Raw genomic sequence first — 22,119 nt, forward strand, 5'->3', positions numbered from 1 at the left:
GGGTGTTATTCACTACATGGTTAGTTGTAAGTATGTTGTGAAAAATTATGTAGACCCAGCCCAGGCAAGTGTTCCTTGCAAGAAGAATGAGATGCCTCTGCATGACCTTTAGATCCTTTTGAAGCCAGAGGTCCAGGAAAATACTAAAAAGTTTTTTTCCTCTCAGCCATTGCATAATGTAACGGCAAAATACAGGGGGTAGCAGTAAACTGGCAAGGCGATTCAAAAACTCTTGCTCTACATATCCTCTTTTGACATGTTCAAAGTGTCCCTTCAATAATGGCGACAAAAGGCTTTTTTCCATTCTTGGTAGCCTATAACTGATGCTTTGGTGTAGAAGCTTGTTTCAGGTTCTCTATCACATGCGTGTATACATATATGTATGGAATTTGTCATTTTGTTTTATGTGGGCTTGTGACTGTGGCCACGTCAATACCAGAAAACTTCAGTTTTGCTAAAATTTATACTATTCAACTGCAAGCATCTGAGGGAAAACACAAAATGTAACAGAATGTATAGATATTTTTGATAATGTATATTTTATAAAACTATTGTAACACTAAATGTAGCTCAAAATTTGAAGAGCAAAACCTGTATTGTTTAATGTTATGAGGCATCTATGGTGGTCCCCCCTTCTTCTCAAGGCCCTTCCATCGTCTCCCTGAAACGTAAAGCCATCTAGCTATTGACTGAATATAACTTCAATCGCTCTCAGGCCAGGAATTCTAATTGTACTTGCACAGTAGCTTAAGCGCTGTAGCCGTCTAGCCAAGTATAATTCTCAGTTTGTGTTTACTAGGGGCATGTAACTAGTAATCAATGTTATTTTTGTACGCCTAAGATTTTTCTCATATTTCCTTGTTTTTGTTATGGAAAATGAAAGTATTGTTATCTGGGGTGTTTTGTAGATGGTGAAACACAGTACCTCAAACTTACAAGACTAGTTATGTTTAAAAAAAAAAAAAAAATCAACACTACATTAATTAACATACTAAAAATTTAATGTTTTTAAATACAAATCAATGTCTCTATATATGTATATACATACAGATTACTTTATAGTAAAGGCACAGTAAATCAGCCATGTCTGACTTGTGAAATCAAATACTTGTATACAAAAGCTGGCATTGCACGGACAATATCAACTTTGGCATGCTTTGTACATATAAATGAAATATGAGCAGGCATCGTGTACTGTTGCTAGAATGTTTGCTTTTTAAATGCTATCCTTTGAGTTGTACTTGTGTTTGATGTAGTATGGCAGAGGTTTTTCTAGAATCTTAAGTGACATTTGCAACCATGTAATGTACAGAACGTTTAGTTTATTAAAATCACTAAACCTTTATAAGCCAGGGTAAGTCACAAAAATGTAAGCTGCAAAAGAAGCACTAATTTTATCTTTTTAGGTATAGTTTCATTTTTTTTTAAAACAAATAACTATTTTTAGGCAAATTATGATTTTAAACTCTAGATTGTAAATATATTTTGCTATAGCTGTAAGTGGCTGCTGAAGCACTTTGTAAGTAAATTAGATTATTTTAGGATGGTACACTATGCATTGATATTAAATGTGCCTTTTCAGAAATGTCCTTCTAAAGCAGAGTGTTTTTGCAGTCATTAAGTCATGAATGCACAAATTAAACGTTTCAAATAGATGAGAAGCTTTAAGGCTGTGTTGGTTTTTTTGCGTGCTTTTTGTTTTGTTTTTTTTTATATACACAACTCTGGTTACTACGGTCTTGTCCATGGAATCCTGTTAAAAAAACATACATATTCTTATGGTGCTCTAAATTACTAGGGCTGCTAATCTGGAAAAATGGTGATGCAAATAAAGGGGAAATAGTGAAAACAAAAATAGTTCATGTTTTAGAGGTGCTGTTCTACTCACTTGACACATCAGGTTCTTTAGAATGTTCAAAAGGAAACCTTTCAGTATACGTACAATTTTATTCATTCTTCTGAAGATTTAATCACAGAAAAACAGCACTGAAACTTTATTAGTGCAAGGTTTTGCAACAGTTCTCTGTTAATTGATCCAGACAACCCTTCTTTGAGCTTCATAGTATTAAACAACCTTGTTCTTCTAAATGTGTTACATTGGAATTAGGAAACCTTGGATAGAGCAGCTAGGAATAATTTCTCTGAAATAGCAGAGGAGATTTAAAGTCTGTTACTGATGCTTTAGTGGTGCTAAGGAAAAGTAAGAATCCTATATTAAACACACTGAGCGTCAGCTCATCACTGGCGCCCAACGTTTTACCCAGGGCACAAACGTAGCTCAGTGCTCTACGGTGGACACGTACAGACCTGGGAGCCTGTGAAGCAGCAGGACTGGAGGTCACAGTCTTGAGGTAGGGACATAATTAGAAACCAAAGGGTCCCAGAGCTTGAGTAAGCTGAAGTCCCACAGTGCCATCTTTGACACCAAACTTCACCAAGTTGTCCCACGTTGCCATCTTTCTCCCCAAACGGCTTGCCTGTGCCATCTTTGCCCTCAACAGCCTGTACCCTTGCTTACACTACTAACCTGCATGAGTGACGTGCCTCTCATCCTCCCTGCTGTGTGTAGACTGATTCAGCATGTAGGAAGTGACATCACATCCACTTCCTGCATGCTGAGTCAGGCAGGGAGCACGTGGAAGTGATCATCTGATCTGTACACTCTGTGCCCCTGTTGACATAATGGAGCCCTTGGTGCAATTATTTAATCTCACTGAAGAAGCCAGAGTAACTCTCACATTGCTTATATAGTTAAAGAACTTTTCTTTGTTAGGGCTGCCAATTTAGCTTTTTCTATTCAACAAGAAGACTAAGAGAGAGCAGAGCATCTAATCGTTCAGGACCCCTTTTGAGTGTATTTACTCTCCTTTCTTTCTGAAAAAAGAGTAGGAGACCAATTTCCCTATGTTAGTGTTATGTCACTTTTGATCAAAGGGTACTCCAAACGATAAATGGATACTGTATAAGAAATTATACAAGAAATGACTCCTCGCCTCATAATTTTCAATTCTCTAGTAAACCGGTAAGTTCAAGACAAAGACAAAGGAGCTACCATAATAGGTGCAATATCCCTCCTGTATGGGTTATATTTTTCTGCACAGCCTCCATAGTGTAAATAGGCCAGTCAGGGAGTTGCCTTATAACCTATTGTGCAGCGGGACACCTTTACAAACGGGACTACTGCCCCCCTGATCTACCATCGTAGGCCTTGGATACGTCACCGCTTTAACCTTATAAATCAATACAATAAATGTTGGTACAAGCAGCTTTGTTCTGAAGCAATGGAAATTGTCTCTTTTAAACCAAATCTCCATAACTGTTACACTAATAATTGGAAAGAACACACGCAAACTACAACTTTTTATCCTAATATGTTAACCTTATTTTGTAGCCTGAAAGGAAGCCGCCCCATGATATGATTGAGCATTTTGGTAATATACATGGGAAACTCTAATGGCATATAGTTAAGAAGTGTCACCATTTTAAATGTTTGCTGCACCAATGCTAGTTTGGAAAACTTCAAATTTCCATACTATACAATAATCCCGCTTCTTCGTGTTTAGAAATGTAATGCTGTGTTTCGGTTCATTTTTATGATCAGTTATTTTTGTGCTTGCATCTCCATCTTGTGGCTTTTTCTATATCGTCCCATCTACAATAAACCGTCGTAAGGTATAAATCTACCATGCGGTGAAATCAACCTTTATTAATTAACTGAGCGTCTTACTTAAAGTAGCTTTTAACCATAAAAATCTGATAAGTGAATCAGAAATATTGTCTAGGCTTATATGGTGCCAAATCTCTTGGTCAATTTGTGAAAATGAAAGCGGTTGTTTGCTTGGACATTAGATTAGATTGATATTGGTGTGAGATATCATAAGATTTGTTATTTTTAATTCCAAATGTAATATGTGAGAACTGATTTTTTAAATGACCTGAGGCAACAGAGCTGCAAACCTACAATAGTCAAAATAATGGGGGGGGGGGTGAAATAGCAAGGCAGATGTTTAATTGGGGGCCATATTAAAATCTATTGTCAAATCCATATCCTCCCCCTATAGCACACACATTGGTCTGATCCTCTGACCTCCCAGCTAACCTTTCAGGAAGTAGTTCAGTTTAAAGCTTTCTTTCTTTCACTGCCAGCAGTGTGGGATAAGGTACATTAACCCCTTAAGGACCAGGCTGTGTTTTACCTTTTGTACCATTGGGACCGAGGCGGTTTTAACACTTTTGTGGTGTTCGTGTTTAGATGTAAACAAAAAAGGTTTTTTGCCTTCCTCTGGATCAACACAGTAGGGACACAATATGTATATAGGTTGAACTTGATGGACTTTGGTCTTTTTTCAACCTTATGAACTATGTTACTATGTTACTATGTTACTATGTAATTTTCTCTTCACTCATTTAGTGAACCCACACAAATTATATGTTGTTTTTTTCAGGACAAGAAGGGCTTTCTTCAGATACCATTGTTTTAATCATATTATCTAATTTCCCATAAAAAAATTATAAAATATGAAAAATGTAAAAAAAAAACCCACATTTTCTGACTTTTACCCCAAAAATCTTTTACTCATCCAAAAAAGCTAATGAAAAAACCTACTAAATATATTCTACTATTTGTCCTGAGTTTAGAAATACCCACTGTTTTTATGTTTTTTTGCTTTTTTCTGCACGTTATGGAGCATTAAGTACAAGTAGCGTTTTGCTATTTCAAAACCATTTTTTCCAAATCTGGTAATTCTTCCCCCGATGTGCCATTTCGGGTATCTTTGAAGCCGGCCAATGCAATTTACCCCATCAAATCATATATTTTTGAAAACTAGACACCCCAAGGTATTTCAAATGCTAGAATTTTAACTCTTTCCATGCACTAATTCTACCACCAGTCTTTGTCAAACTTTGTGGTAGTAATTTATTTTGTGTTTTTTATCGCTAAAATTGCTCCTGGTATACATCACTTTCAAACAACACCCCAATATGTGTTCAGCAACATCTCCCGAGTACAGTCATACCCCCCATGCATGGGTTTGTCGGGTTGTTTGGGAGGTAAAACGCCACATTTAGGAAGTGCACATTTTTTAACTTGGAACTTTTACATCTGGTCATTCTGCCCCCATGTCCTAATAGGACCATCTTTGAAGCCGGCTAATTCAATTTACCCCATCAAACCATATATTTTTGAAAACTAGACACCCCAAGGTATTTCAAATGCTAGTATTTTAACCCTTTCCATGCATGAGATTCTACCACCAGCCTTTGCCACACTTTGTGTTAGTATTTTTTTTTACACAAATTGTACTTTGGGTATACATTTATAGCTCCAGGTATATGTAACTATCAAACAATACCCTAATATGATGTTCAACAACATCACTCGAGTACAGTGATACTACCCATGCATGGGTTTGACTGCTGTTTGGGGTTAAAATGCCACATTTTGGAAGTGCGCTTTTTTTTTCCCCCCATTTCGGTCTTTGAGCCCGGCCACTCCAATTTACCCCATCAAACCATTCATTTTTTTAAATTAAACACCCCTTGGGTATTTGAAATGCTTTTATTTAAATTTTTCCATGTCAGGATTTTTGGGAAGATACAGCACTAATTTAAGCACTTGCTCATAATAATAAACTTTCTTTTTTTATTTTACTCTTTTTGGACTTTTTCTTTTACATTTTGCTGGAACTGGATAGTTCCTCTAAAGCATAATAATTTTTAAATGTTACCATGTTTTTTTTAAGCTTTTTCTTTTCTTTAAAAAATATTTTACTAATCACATAATGATTAGAAAGCTGGGCTCCATTGACTTGTATGGTTGAATGCAGTACCTGTATTCAACCTGCAAGTGGAGCCAGAGTTCTCTAGAGGGTCTGGAGACCATCTAGCGAACTTTTTCAACTTTTTTCATCTTGCGGATGGCGAAGTCTGCGTGCAGCTGCGGCTGTGACCGCTCTCCGGAGCGGTCACAGCCCGCCCTGGGGTAAGTATTTGGTGTCGCTGGATGCCTCCTGATCGAGGCATTCCAGCGACACCATTGAAGTTTAGGAGGTGATCGTTGATCGCCTCCTAAACGCTTTTAAAATGGGCGTCCGCCGCCATACAATGTAGGGGAGGGGCCAGACATGGCCCATCATGCCGATCTTGGTGTTGCTGAATGCTTCGACATCGAGGCATTACAGCAACACCGTTTAAGCTTAGAAAGTGATCGTTGATCACTTTCTAAGCTTGTTTAAGTCTCATGACGTGTCAGGCACGTCATAGGTCGTTAAGTGACCGTTTTCATGACGTGCCTGACCCGGCAATTAGGGGTTAATATAATGTAATAAAAAGAAAATGTACAGTGAAGGAAAAAAATATTCGATCCCCTGCTGATTTTGTATGTTTGGCCACTGACAAAGACATGATCAGTCTATATTATTTTATTTTTTATATTTACTAAGACAGTTAAAGCATTATTAAACACTCATCTAGACACCAGACAAGCCAGAAGGCTTGTTTTTCCCTCAGAAATCTCATGGTGCTGCCGCAACCACAAGGGATTCTGCGTAGGCGCATGCAATTTAAGTCAACAGTAATCACCTTTTATTAAGCCAGTATCACAACCTCATGCTGACGAGTCCATTAAGGACGAAACAGCTGTCCATGAGTGGTGATCTGGCTACTGCACCTTTTACCAGAGTTTTGTCTAAAGGCTGTCTTGTACAGCGGGCAATTACTTTCAAGAGATCCATGTATAAAGTGGATATAGAGGCAAAAGATGATTATTGTTGACTTTATTTGCATGCGCCTACCCAGAATCCATTGTGGTTGTGGCAGCACCATGGGATTTCTGAGGGAAGAACAAGCTTTCTGGCTTGTCTGGTGTTTGTAGATGAGTGTTTAATAATGCTTCTACTACCTCCTTAATTTTAAGTGGAAAGGGTTTCCATCACCTTTACCCACCATAATGTATGTAATGCTAAGACATTGTATATAATAGCATTGTATTTGTATACTATCTCTTAACACATCACAGCACAAGAAACAGAAAAGAATAAAAAGAAACACAAGATATGTAAACAATTACATACAATGGGTGAACATAAATAAAGGTAAACAATATTATATATCTTAACAGGTAAGGCTGATCTCATATTAATAATTTAAATCCATTATATTTATTTTGAATGATATTTCTTAATATAATTTGCACCAACTTTGTTGGACTCAACATTTGTTGTTATTCTTTACCTAATATTCTTTAAAGAGGGTCCACTATTGGATTTATGGCACCATTATATAATTTCTATTTTACATATCCATTTTTCCCACTCCCTATATCTGGAATTATTCCAATCTGAGTTATATACAACCCATCTTTCCATTTTACATTGATGTATTATCTTTGCTTTAGTTTTTGCCTAGGAATCAGTCTATCATTGTAATGGTAGGTTTATTTGAACAGCGAGAGACAGCATAACAAGAAAAAATCCAGAATAACGCAAATACGGTTTAAATTGATTTGCATTTTGCTCAGTGAAAGATTTCGATCACCCTCTATTAAAGGGAGTGCTCCTAATCTTAGCGTGTTACCTGTATGAAAGATACCTGTCCACAGAAGCAATCAATCAGATTCCAAACTCTCCACCATGACCTAGGCCAAAGAGCTGTCCAAGGATGTCAGGGACAATATTGTAGACCTACACATGGCTGGAATGGGCTACAAGACCGTCGCCAAGCAGCTTGGTGAGAAGGTGACAACAGTTAAGTGTGATTATTCACAAATGGAAGAAACACAAAATAACTGTCAATCTCCCTCGGTCAGGGGCTCCATGCAAGATCTCACCTCGCGGAGTATCAATGATCATGAGAACAGTGAGGAATCAGCCCAGAACTACACGGGAGGATCTTATCAATGATGTCAAGGCAGGGGGGCCATAGTCACCAAGAAAACAATTGGTAACACATCTGGCATCAACTCAACTCGCTGTGTTTGCCTATGACCCCAAGAACACCATCCCTACCGTCAAACATGGAGGTGGAAACATTATGCTTTGGGGGTGTTTTTCTAAGGGGACAGGACAACTTCACCGCATCAAAGGGACGATGGATGGGGCCATGTACCATCAAATCCTGGGTGAGACTCTCCTTCCCTCAGCCAGGGCATTGAAAATGGGTCATGGATGGCATGACAATGACTCAAAACACATGGCCAAGGCAACAAAGGAGTGGCCAGTCTCCAGATATTAATCCCATAGAAAATCTGCAGAGGGAGCTCAAGGTTCGAGTTACCAAACATCAGCCTCGAAACCTTAATGACTTAGAGAGGATCTGCAAAGAGGAGTGGGACAAAATCCCTCCTGAGATGTGTGCAAACCTGGTGGCCAACTACAAGAGACTTATTTGAACTCTACCTAAAATCATAGGAGTCACGTAAATGAGCAAAGTGAAATGTTATTTTATATAAAGGAAAATTTCCAGGGGGCAAATAGTAATTTATATCATGCCACCCTATGCAAATCAATTAGCTTTTAAATAAGAAAGTTGCATGAAATTTACTTTCATACAGATAATGCATGGTATGTAGACAGCTGTAAAGCAGTTATTTTCACATAGATGTCACATATAATTAAGAATAGAGAAGGTATCTCTTAACTAGCTTAATATAGCTATATGTTAATGTTATTTTTGAGGAACATCAACACTAGATTTTGGCACTATAATCAACCTACACACACATTTATGAAATGGTTGCTGGTGAGGAATAGTATTTTGACACAGTATCCTGAAAAAGCATTCAGACCCCTTACCCACTCCTACTATTCTAGCGAATTACAACGGTGTATTGAAATATTTTAACCCCTTCGCGACCTTTGCCGGTTCAGGACCGTCATAACAAGAAGGTCACTAAATGACCTTTGACGGTCCTGAACCGTCAAAAAATTAAATAAGCTTAGAAAGTGATCAAGGATCACTTTCTTCGCTTAAACGGCCTTGCTGCAATGCCTCGATGTCGAGGCATTCAGCAAGGCCGAGATCGGCATCGGGGGCCATGTCTGGCCCCTCCCCGGGGCGTCAACAGCCGCCATACATTGTATGGCGGCGGACGCCCGTTTTAAAAGCGTTTAGGAGGCGATCAACGATCGCCTCCTAAACTTAAATGGTGTCGCTGGAATGCCTCGATCAGGAGGCATCCAGCGACACCAAACACTTACCTCTGGGTGGGCTGTGACCGCTCCGGAGAGCGGTCACAGCCGCCGCTGCCGGTGATCTTCGCCATCAAGCAAGATGGCGGCGGCCCGGGAAATAAAACAATAAAGACGAAAAAGTTCGCTAGAGGGTCTCCAGACCCTCTAGAGAACTGGCTCCACTTGCTGGTTGAATACAGGTACTGCATTCAACCATGCAAGTCAATGGAGCCCAGCTTTCTAATCACTATGTGATTAGTAAAATATTCAAAAAAAATAAAAATAAAAAATGGAAAAAAAAATTAAAAAAAAATGTGCTAACATTTAAAAATAATTATGCAGTGATGTCACTAGATGAACCATCCAGTACCAGCAAAATGTGTAAAAAAAAATATAAAAAAAGTATTAAAAAAATAAAATAAAATTAAAAAATAAAGTTTATTATTTTGAGCAAGTGCTAAAAATTCTCAAAAATCTCAACAAAGAGTTAAGATAAAAGCACTTCAAATACCCAAGGGGTGTCTAATATATATAAAAAAAATGGCTGATGGGGTAAATTGGAGTGGCCTAGCTCAAATATAGGGCATAGGTACAGACTGACCAAAATGGAGAAAAAAAGCGCACTTCCCAAATGTGGCATTTTAAATCTGAAACAACCCGACAAACCCATGCATGTCGGGTATCACTGCACTCAGGAGATGTTTCTGAACACACATTGGCGTGTTGTTTGACAGTGGCATATACCAGGACCTGTATATCTATAACTAAAGTACAATTTGTGTGAAAAAAAAAAATAAAAAAAATTACTATTACAAAGTTTGACAAAGTGTAGTTCTATAATTGGTGCATGGAAAGGGTTAAAATAACAGCATTTGGAATACCCTGGGGTGTCTAGTTTTCAAAAATATATGGTTTGAATGGGTTAAATTGAGTTAACCGGCTTCAAAGATATTCCAAAGAGGAGAGGGAGGCACAATGACCAAATGACCACCTGAATTACGCATGCCCCAAAAGTAGCCTTTTACCAGCCAAACAATCTGACAAACCCATGCATGTGGGGTATCGCTGTACTCAGGAGATGTTGCTGAACACATATTGGGGTGTTGTTTGACAGTGACATATACCAGCACCTGTATATCTATAACTAAAGTACAATTTGTGTGGAAAAAAAATAAAAAAAATTACTATTACAAAGTTTGACAAAGTGTAGTTGTATAATTGGTGCATGGAAAGGGTTAAAATAACAGCATTTGGAATACCCTGGGGTGTCTAGTTTTCAAAAATATATGGTTTTAATGGGTTAAATTGAGTTAACCGGCTTCAAAGATGTTCCAAAGAGGAGATGGAGGCAGACTGACCAGATTTGTTAAAAAAGATTTGGAAATCATAAAACGCTGCTTGTACTTATTGCCCTATAACTTACAAAAAACAGCAAAAAAACATAAAAACATTGGGTATTTCTAAACTCAGGACAAGTAGTAGAATCTATTTAGCTAGTTTTTTTACTTGCTTTTTTAGGTGAGTAAAAGATTTTTCAAATAAAAGTCATAAAATGTGTTTTTTTTTTCAATTTTTCACCATGTTTTTTTTGTTTTTTTTATAGTAAATAAGATGATACGATCAAAATAATGGTATCTGAAGAAAGCCCATCTTGTCCTGAAAAAAACAATATATAACTTATGTGGGTACACTAAATGGGTGAGGAGAAAATTACAGCTGAACACAAGCACCACAAAAGTGTCAAAACAGCCTCGGTCCCACAGGGTACAAAACGAAAAATGAGCCCGGTCCTTAAGGGGTTAAGCTTTGCACTTTGCGATTGATCATGTCAGACCGACATGAGAACTTTCACTTAGCGACTTTATAACACTCACTTTGTTTTGTCCGCTCCACTGTTATTTTGGCCTTTTCATCATAGATAAAGGTGAATTTTCAGTATTTTATTGGACGTATGTTCTTTTACTATTTTCCTGTATTTTGCTCCACCCAATCTCTAATTTTAACAAAACACCCTGCTGATGAGAAACAGCACAATGCATGATGCTTATATCACAGTAAGGATGGTGTGATTTAAGGGCATAGGCACTGTTTTTGTGCTTTAAAAAATAAAGGTTAACACAACAGTATAACAGGGCCTGCCAAATCCCAGAATCCATGTAGCTTTTGCTCAGTTTACAGTATTTATATTTTTCCCATGTCATTCTTTCACTTTAGCTACTGTGCCAGCTTAGCTGCTATTTTGTGCATGTTGAAGATCTCCAAAATCATTATATTGACTATAAATCAAGACACTGTTTGCAGCCTTCAGTGTAACCAAATTTAATAGAACTAATGGCCCCGCTTTCCCATTAAAATGGAAAGCGAGACCATGTAGTTATGCAAGGCCAATAAGCTTTCCTGCTATAGAAACTTAGAGATGCAAGAACCACCCAGCTAAATGCGACTTGACCCCTCTTAACCCCTTCAGGACCGGGATTTTGATACTAAGGTGTCGCTAAAGGACTGGAGCCGTTTTCGTTATGTCTTTCTTCAGCTGTAATTTCTCATATCAATTAGTGCACCCACACAAATCATATATTGTTTTTTTCAGCACAAGTAGGGCTTTCATTTGAAACCATATTGTTTTGTTTGAAATAAACTGGAAAAAGTGGGGGGGAAATTTTGTATACATACAAATTGTACATACATTGAACCAATGGGAAAAAATTATCCAAAATATATTCATTAACTTGTCCTGATTTGGAAACCACCCAATAAAGCCAAGATTTTCATCTATTTTGACCAGTATAGGGCAAATATTGCAAAATGTATTTTTTTTCAAATTTGGCATGGTAGTCTAATAACTGCAACAGTTGTCACAGATACTGATTATCCCCCCAAAATTATATGTTTATGAATAGTAGATAAGGCAAGGTGTACAACTAGGGTCATTTTGACACTTTTCAAACAGGGATTTTAGCGCCAATTTGCATATGTTGCTTTAGATTTCATATTATATTTTGTATAGAATATGTGCAACTGCAGAAAAAAAAAACACCAAATTATGTTCACCAACATCCCCCAGTTCCAACAAGGCCTCACATGCATGGTTCATTCATTTTTTGAGGGGCAAAACTGGAACATGCAGATTTCAATTTTTAAACTTTTTTAAATATTTTATTTTTATCAGATTACTTGTAAGTGACAGGTTTAGGCTGCTGACATCAATCAGGGAGACCGATCAATAATCAGCGACTTAAAATGTCACCGACAAGTGATCAGGTAATTTTTTTTTAAAAATTTATATATTTTTTTTTACCTACTCTTTCAATGCTGATGCTCCATTGAAGCACAGCATTGACTGATATTTAGTCCCCACAAGCTTGTGGGGACTATTATTAACCCCTGCAATGCTGCGATAGGGGTTAATTGAGCGATCAGACAGCAGGGGGGTGTTGTGTGAGGTCCCCACCTTCCCTGAAGCTGCCTGTGTGCAATTGCGGTTTCTGGGGATGACGTACCAGGTACGTCCCGGTCTACCGGTGACCTATGACCAGGAAGTATCAGGTACGTCCCGGTCCTGAAGGGGTTAAAGGTTTAGGTTAAAGGTTTTTGGAATAGCACAGTTGATCAAAGTGTTGGCTTTAAGACGAAGACAGATTTACAACAGACAATGTTAATGCAAACTGTTTTACTACAAAGCCTTGTAAAATTTCATGAATGCAATGCAATTATATTTGAACTTCATATAAACTACATATTACAAATTTAACCAAAATTAAATAATTTACCCTTTTCACAAGCTGAATGGACACTAAAGCAAGCTGTTACAATACAGTCAAATAAATGCGCCTATTAAAAAAAACCTCACAGTAGGTCATTTGGCTTAAAGATTTGAGTATATATTAAATAGAAAACAAAACTGCACACGTTCATAAAAACACACACAAATTACATGTCCACTGTAAACGTTGTTGTACAATACAGTAAAATTGTCCAAATCAAATATTGGGTTTTGACTTTACCCAACACAGCCCCTTTTTTCTGCAGAGGCCAAACAACCATAAATGAACCATCGTTTCAGAGAACACTAGTTCCCAGGAAGATGTACAGCGATGCTTTTGGAAAATTTTATTAGGAGTCAAAAGATAGAAAGTATTTGCAAACTACATATTGGCGAGAGGAGAAAATGCAACCTGAGCAATGAAACACCGGTCTTGGAATGTGGTTTATCACAACTTGCTGTAGAGGTTTCTTCAATTATATGTTGAGGCTCAGTATAGACATGGGAAAAAAAAAAAAAAAAGTCAAAAGTTACATTTTATAGCTGTGGCAGCTTATCAACAGGTGTGTCAAATTTGAAGTCTGGAGGAAACAAATCTGGAGCTCGTGGATATATCAGTCTGTACGATTGTCTGATGGTAACATCAGCAACTCCTGCAATGTCACCGATTTCTGTTGAAAAATAAAATTGCAAAAATGGTTTACAGTTTAAAAAAGCAAAACAAACACTGTGCTAATTTGGGGACAGATCATTTGGACCGAGATGTACAATACAGGACACCATCATGTCATACACCTACACAGTTGATGTCATAGCAATGTCTGTAAAGACAGGGGCCTTTGAGGACTGCCATGGAAAGAGAAAGCACAAGCTTCACTCTGGACCTACTTTGCCCATTATGATGTCACCTATGTGCATAACATATGGAAAAAATCCCCCTGCTTCAGATCTGCAGTCAATCTAATCACAGATTAATTTGAGTTTGTTTTGCTGTAACTGCAAAGAACATGGCATTCACAGAATATCAGAGTTTCCACATATGGTGGACCACTCCAAAACCTACGATGCACCAGCCATTACAGGTCATCATTGGTCAAAGCAAAAGAAATCACTCACCCTTTTGTGTTCTCTTTTCAGCAGATGCTTGCGAGGCCATGTAAATTGCAGCAGCTGCCACAGAAATTGGACTTCTACCGGGAACTAAATCCAATTCCACAGCTTTGCGTGCAATGAAAGTAGCTGCCATCTGCACTTGTTTGGTAAGGCCCAAGTTTGAACAAAATCGCGACATAAAGTCTCCAGTTGTAATCAAATCCACATTTGTTTCCAGAGCTTTTAGAATAAGCTTGAAACACCTGCCAATTTCCTTCTTGGAAATCCTTGACACAGCACAAATTTCTTCAAGTGAAAGAAAAATAAAAAAAATTAAAAAAAAAAGTAGTCTGCTGATTAATTTATTATACAAATATTATCTACAAAAAAAAAAAAACCAAACATGCAAAGCACACATGATAGTTTGTAGAATTGTAAAATCCAAATTAAAAATGTAAATTTCCTTACCTTTAAATGTTCTGGGTACCCCTTCCTGTCTGCAGGCAATATAAAGACATGCTGATGCTATGGCATCATTACTCCTTCCCTTCAGACTTTTTTGCTCGTATACTTGCTTAAATAAATTATTAGTGCGATCCTTGGAAAAAACAAAAACAAACTATAGCATCAGGGGACACTCCTATATCAAGTACCTTTGTTGCTATTTTGCAGTGGTGGCTTCACTTACAACTATATTACGAGGAAGGTTGATTCTGTCTGCCATATTTGTTATTTCTTTGAAGGCATTCAGCATCGCCCTGTCAGAACTGCTCATGGTCCTGCGATTCTGGTACTTTGAATTTCCAAATTCATCAAAACTTGCTGAACCAGTACCCTGTTCGAAAATAAAATATGTGCAATGAAGAGCATTGTTATGTGTGGTGTAACATGCTTCTGTCACTGCCACAAGTGTACTGTAAGTTTGCTTTGTGCAAAATTAATTGCAGGTTTCCAAATTGGAATATAAAATATATACAACTGAAGAATGTGTAAGGGCAGCGCACATTTCTACATTCCAATAACTGGAACAATTATGCAAGCTGGATTCATACCAAATACCATTCATTACACAAACTAATATAGCAGATTGAAAACAATATATGTTTTACTGGTAGATGAAAGGATATAAAAATAACTAGAGGAAGCTCACATGTAAAGCTCCATGTGTGTGTTTTGGGTGGGGGAGAATCAAACACACAATGCCCTAAGGTTACACCATCACATTCAACTCTTATGCTAAGTTTGCACAGTGACAATGCTATGTACATACGTCCACAAACACCAAACTTGTTTACTACCTTGCCAATCATTGTACTTAAGTCTCCACCACTTAACAGAGGATTCTGTGTATCCCCCACTCTTGATGGATCTTTTGTAGCTTTGTCATTACTAAATGTTCTCCATTCAGACCCAACATCAATTACCCGATCACCTGGAAATACAAGTGTTGAAAGAGTACAGACATGAGCTACGTGGATTATTACACCAGACATCACCCTATCTATGAATAGTTACTCGTCACCACGCAAGATTTTAACATCAGGAAAGGCAGGGCATACCCAGAGTATTTTCATGAATTGAGTGCTTTGTTGTTTTTAAATACTGTAATTTATGACCATTACACCCACAGAAATTATGAAGATTATTATCCCATGTTCATTTCAGTTTAAAATCTAGAACAAAATATAATTTTGTATCTATCTTACCACGTCCTATGATTTTCAGTTCTTATAAAGCTAAGCAATGTTTTTGGCACCCTATGCAGGATCTGTGTATTTTGCAGTTACAGCTCTACATATCATTGAATCGTAGTACACCATGTGTTTGTTGGTTTTTGCTTGATTAAAAAGCATTAAGCCATAATAAAATAAAAACAAAAACACAGTATTGTGGGTTTGGTAAAGTACCAAATACACTAGAATTGCTATTTGAATGATGATCTGTTTGTTTTACAGCAAATCAACTAAAAAGATAACCAATTTCAATATCAGAGCAATACCTAAGGGGGAAGCAATAGTAGAACAATAAATAGTAAAGGAAATATAGTTATCAAATATTTAGTTTCCTCCATGAAGCTTTGCCATTTTTTATTAGTGTTTATCAACGTGAGCCTATGTAAAACAAAATTCCCACAAATGCCAGTAGTTTTTTTAGGGGCCACGTCTACTGGGATATGCCCACCACAGACTAATTTTTTGATCTGCATATAAAATCTTTAGAAATGCAGGTAAACAAGTTTAACAGAACGAGCCAGATGACAGAGCTTTACTAAACTTACCTACAACCAAGCCACACTCCGAACATATCATATCCCCAGCTCTGTAATCCTCCACCAGGAGCGCATCAGGATGATTTGGACAACTTACTTTTGGAAATGCATCCGCACTAAGGGTACAAAGAAAATACATGTAAAAACATTACTGTGCATATACTTTGAAATGCATCAGTTAATGAAAACTAGATGTTAGAATTCCTCCGAATATCCACATGTATTCTCTAGTCAACTCTACTTAACCCCTTAATGACAATTGACGGTCCAGGCACGTCACCCGAAAACGAACGGTTAACGACAATTGACGTGCCAGGACCGTCATGTCTTTAAACCCTTCATTCCCCTATAGACGTACCGGGACGTCCAAAAAACGCCTATTAAGAAACCCCTATGGACGTCCTGGTACGTCAACCCCTTCGCGCAGCGTCAGGGACACATCCCTGCCGCTGCACGGGAGACCAGGCTGTCGTTTGATCAGGAGGCATTCAGCGACACCAAACACTTACCCCAGGATGGGCTGTGACCGCTCTGGAAAGCGATCACAGCCGCAAGTGATCTTCGCCATCCGCAAGATGGCGGCTGCCCGGGAAAAAAAAAAATAAAGGTGAAAAAGTTCGCTAGATGGTCTCCAGACCCTCTAGAGAATTCTGGCTCCACTTGCAGGTTGAATACAGGTACTGCTTTCAACCATGCAAGTCAATGGAGCCCAGCTTTCTAATCAGTGTGATTAGTAAAAATAAATAAAAAAATTAAAAAAAAAAGGCAAAAATAATGAGACAGAGAGAGACATATATATATATATATATATATATATATATATATATATATATATATATATATATAAAATACTGGCATATTAAATGCTCATGGGGTGTCGTTTAAAAAATGTATGATCTGATGGGGTAAATTGAATTGGCCGGGTTCAACAATGTCCCAATTAACACGGGGGGGGGGGGGGTTGCTGGAAGGATGGCCACACATCTAATTTCCAATTAGAAAAATGCACACGTCCCAAATGTGGCCTTTTAGTTCCCCCTAAATGACAAACCCATGCATGTGGGGTATATCACTGCACTCAGGAGATGTTGCTGAACACATTATGGGGTGTCGTGTGACAGCGGCATATACCAGGAGCTGTAAATTCATACATAAAGTAGGTGTGTGTGGGAAAAATACACACAAAAATACTACTGCAAACTGTGCATGCAAAGAGTTAAAATACCAGCATTTAAAATACCCTGGGGTGTCTAGTTTTCAAAAACATATGGTTTTATTGGGCACATTGAAATGGCCCGGCTCAAAGATGTACCAAATAGTGGATCCCCATATCCCAAAGTTCAACGTTGAAAAATGCGCATTCCCCAAATGTGGACCTCCCCCCCCCCCCCCCAAACAGCCAGGCAAAATCATTCATGTGAGGTATCGCTGTACTCAGGAGATGTTGCTGAACACATATTGGGGTGTTATATGATAGTGACATATACCAGAACCTGTTTATTCATACCTTAAGTAAAATGTGTGTGGGGAAAAAAATTGCAAAAAAATGACTACCACAAAGTTTGACAAAGACTGGTGGTAGATATGGTGCATGGAAAGAGTTAAAATACTAGCATTTGAAATGCCCTGGGGTGTCTAGTTTTAAAAAATATATGATTTGATGGGGTAAATTGCATTGGCCGGCTTCAAAGATACCCGAAGTGGCACAGGGGGAAGAATTACCAGATTTGGGAAAAAATGGCTTTGAAATAGCAAAACGCTACCTGTACTTATTGCCCCATAACGTGTAGAAAAAAAAGCAAAAAAACATAAAACCATTGGGTATTTCTAAACTCAGGACAAATAGAATCAATTTAGCAGGTTTTTTCATTACCTTTTATAGATGAGTAAAAGATTTTTCAACTAAAAGTTAGAAACAGTCATTTTTTTTCTAAATTTTTCACCATATTTTATACTTTTTAATAGTAAATAATATGATACAATCAAAACAATGTCATCTAAAGATAGCCCTTGTCCTGAAAAAAACAATATATAACTTGTATGGGTTCAGTAAACGGGAAAGAAGAAAATTACAGCTAAACACGAGCAGCACAATGGTGTTAAAACTGTCATTGTCACGAAGGGTACAAAAAGTGAATTCAGCCTTTGTCACGAAGGGGTTAAATTCCCTAAGGCCCCTCTGCCAACTCTATGCTGAATTCAATTGGAACCGGACGCAAAAGAACCCATAAGTGTCAGTAGATCGTACACTTACACATCAAATACAAATCTGTAAAGTGAGAATAGACTGCGAGGTTGAAGAATCTGTGGTGCATGAAGCTCCAGATAAACAAAGCCCACTAAAAGCCTAACTTCTAATCTGACAATCATTACAAATGGCGACTACCCTATATACCACGAAACTGTGATGGATATTTACACAAAAAGATTCTGGTATAAAACAGAAAATCGGTCTTTTGTCCCCACTGTATATATATAATCTCATGTTATTAGTTATATATTATCTCACAAGTACTTTACTAATGCACCTGAAAAGCCAATGTACAATTTGCAGTCAGAATCATACAACACGAACTTTGCTCTGCTGGACAACATATATTTCCCAAATAGCTGAGGCTTTCCCCTTATAGCATAATCAATCTACTTTCTTACTGCAAGAAAATCTAGAGCTGCTAGCTATTAGGGCCACCCTAGCCAAACAACCGACAACTCTTCTAAAGAAGAATGCATATTACAGTATTTTATAATATACATCATCCGGGGTGGAGGGAACCTACCTGATGTAGAAACTGCAGCTGTCATTCTCTTCTGTGGTCTGATGATTCTTACCAGTGATTTTCTGCTTGAAACAATGGCAGGAATCATTCACATTGAAACCAATGGGAACACTTCCTTCACATGCTTACAGGGGTCCGAGACCCCTGTCTGCAGCATTCCCTGGGGCAACACTGGAGCTGAGCAGAGGCAAGTATAACTTGGACATGGTTATTAATATGTGCTCACTCACACACCTTGCGCATGGAAGATAGCCGGAGGTGGGGGATTCTGTAGACTATCCATTCACTTACGAGGTGGTTGCCACAAAAATGTTAAGGGACCCCATCACTACCATATGCATTAAAGGGCATGATAGCTGAAAGGTCCCCTTTACATTTTCATGGTGGTCCTTTAAAAATGAATGCGAGGGATTATGCAGATGCCCCATATTTGCACTCCTCATGCTAGTGCCTCCTGTGCCCTTGTGTGGAAAGCGGTTATACATGTCAAAATATAATGGCAGCTTTCCCATAAAGTACTTTTTAAAGAACCACATGAGCTAGCAATCTCCCATTCCCAGGTCTAGAACAGAATGCATACAGAAGACTGACTGCAGCAGCTAACCTCAAATTTATTTTATCAACCTTTTATACCAAATTATACCATTACTGAGCTGCCACAAGATTAAACACCCACTATACAAACTGTTTAGCCACGTAGTCAAGCTGGTCACTGATAACGTTTAGTTTCTTCACCATGAATACACAGTTCTACAAGCCAGCATTTAAAGAAGAAATAAAAAAGGTAGTTACATGACACTTAGGCCACATAACATGTAACACCACTCTGCATCACTACAAAATATTGAGGAAATAGCTTGAAGGGAAAGCTAGTGCATAACAAACAAATGTTTCCATATAAGTATATGGAAGATTGTCAGTTAGTAGGGTTCCCGAACAAGCCACAAAAAAATATTTACACAGCGAGTGGGTCCTTTGTTTGACAGCTATAGCATCCTACATACCTACAGCACCAATGGCCATTGGTGACATTTTCCATAATGTCCTGAATAAGCAATAGTCAGCAAATTCCTGGTGCACTTGCTCCACAAACTGCAAGAACATTCATGTACATCTGCTTACTGATCACATGGGAATCTATATATCCAGAGTGACAGAGCAGTATATATATATATGAAGACAGAGCAATTTGCCCTTCCTAGAAATGTTTAGGTAGCCATGAATAATTACCTTTCATGCACATTTATAATTACAAATGTATGCTTTTACTACTCTGCTCTTTTTCTGAAGGCCTAGTAAGATGGACATTTTTTTAACCATTTATTCTACTGAGAGATGAAACTGGCTCATCATCTAGATTAGTAAATTCATAATAAACTATACGTAATCTAAAATCTAATGCAGTGTATGTTGGGTACAAAGTGTTCATGATCCGGTTGCTCTGTAAATATGAATGAAAGATTTAAAATGTAAGACTCATACTAAAACTATAATTCCCTGCATTTGCAGGCAGCCCTGTAATGTTTGTAAAATAAAAAAAAAAAAAAAAAAAAAACGACATCTTATAAGGCACAGCTTTGAACAGGTAATAAAAACTTTATTTAAAACCAATATGCTCAAATTAGTTAAGTACAGTATCCAATGTTCCGATTTTGTTAAAAATAAATATATCTTTATACAAACCACTCACCAAAAGAAAACTGGTAACGATACGTTTTTTCCAGTTTTAAACTAATTTACCCAACTGTACACCCATGCAGGTTAGTTCTAAGAACCACGATATTGCTTAAGCAGGTTTACTAAAACATTTTTAAGGGCACAAGCGGGCTAAGCTCGGTAACGCTGCGTTATGTCCCTAAAGTATTCTTCGTCGGTTATGGTATTTACAAGTCACCTTCATCCAGTCAGACCTTGCGCATCCGTTAAAGAATTACACGTATGCAAGACAGCCGTGTAGAATACATATCTTTGAACGTTTACAGTTTGACTATAGATTTTGAACACGGGCCTTTCCCGACATGGGCTCTGCCATTGTGTCTGAACGGCAATACGCTCTGCAGACATAAAGCCACGGGAAGCTTCTTGTAAGCAGAGCCTATATGAGGCCAGCTGCTGGCACTACGGGGCCAGTCCAGCCTTGGAGGTGCACGTAGACTCTCAGTGGTGACGTCCTCGAAGCAATTCTCAGCTTCCTCACAGGCTTCCGGCACCAAATGAGAAACCAGATGGCAGACTGCCTCCCAACGTACCGCCACGGAACCACTCAATCCACGAAAACGTTAGCGCCTTCATTAAAGCGACGAGACACTCACCGACTCGTCGACGCCATGCTTATAAGTTTAAACCGCCGACTGTGACGAGGAGCGACTCTTATAAGCGGCACGCTCTTCCTTTTATATGCTCACTGGTCACGTGCCGAAGGGGACGCGCTCAGCGCAGAAAAGCGACTCATTGTTAATATCTGCGTGTGCGCGTGACTCGACTGGGGTTGGTCACCACGCATGCGTAGTGTAGCCGAGTGACGCAGTGTCTTGGCGGCACGCTTGCTTCTCTAATGGGAAGTGCGACGTTTCCTTTATATTAGAAAAGCATCGAAAGTATGTTTTTATCGAGCGGGGGGTGCATTCAATCATATACAAAATACTGCCAGAAAGTAAAGCATTAATTTATGAGGACCACTTGTTTGTTACGGGAGTAAAAATGGCGTTGATAGCAGAATAGTACTGTTCTGGCCTGTATAATGCAGTATAGCTAAATCAGGAAATGCTTCACATTCTAATCACTCATTGAATTATACATTATACAAGCCCAGTTCAGCCATTCGCTGAGGAAGTGAGTAGCTAGTGTTGGCTTATCCTAATGAATAGTAAAGTGAAAGAGTTTAAACTACAACTCTCTTCAGAACTCTATAGTGAATAGCCCCCCTATGTGTCCATATCTTTTATGCTTAGGCGTGCGCACTCCCTATTTTTTGTATGTACCTTTCTAAGGGGATAAACTATAAAGATGCAGCTAGTGTGTGCTGAGTAAAATATAAATAGTTGCCCC

General features: G+C 38.2%; 1 protein-coding gene across 1 annotated transcript; it reads right to left on the bottom strand.

Annotated features, from left to right (window-relative positions):
* Nucleotides 1–13,470: 13,470 nt before the first annotated feature.
* Nucleotides 13,471–21,400, bottom strand: LOC149283357 (transcription initiation factor IIB). Its single transcript, XM_089497736.1, has 7 exons — nucleotides 21,384–21,400; nucleotides 16,304–16,410; nucleotides 15,324–15,457; nucleotides 14,714–14,860; nucleotides 14,494–14,623; nucleotides 14,050–14,331; nucleotides 13,471–13,604 (listed from the first exon to the last, which is right to left on the bottom strand). Exons 1-7 carry the CDS (start codon nucleotides 21,398–21,400, stop codon nucleotides 13,471–13,473), a joined length of 951 nt encoding a protein of 316 aa, XP_089353862.1.
* Between the last annotated feature and the right edge of the window lie 719 nt (nucleotides 21,401–22,119).

Source organism: Sceloporus occidentalis, unplaced genomic scaffold (assembly GCF_023333645.1).
Source record: "Sceloporus occidentalis isolate IW3139 unplaced genomic scaffold, rSceOcc1.0.p SCAF_106, whole genome shotgun sequence".
Classification (NCBI taxonomy): Eukaryota; Metazoa; Chordata; class Lepidosauria; order Squamata; family Phrynosomatidae; genus Sceloporus; species Sceloporus occidentalis.

What these genes read in the sequence shown, in the direction of transcription:
- LOC149283357 (XM_089497736.1), bottom strand. An exon ending in GGTACCCAGAACATTTAAAG is followed by an intron (nt 14,332 to 14,493) that starts GTAAGGAAATTT and finishes TTTCACTTGAAG; the next exon opens with AAATTTGTGCTGTGTCAAGG. An exon ending in TGAAAAGAGAACACAAAAGG is followed by an intron (nt 13,605 to 14,049) that starts GTGAGTGATTTC and finishes ATTTTTCAACAG; the next exon opens with AAATCGGTGACATTGCAGGA.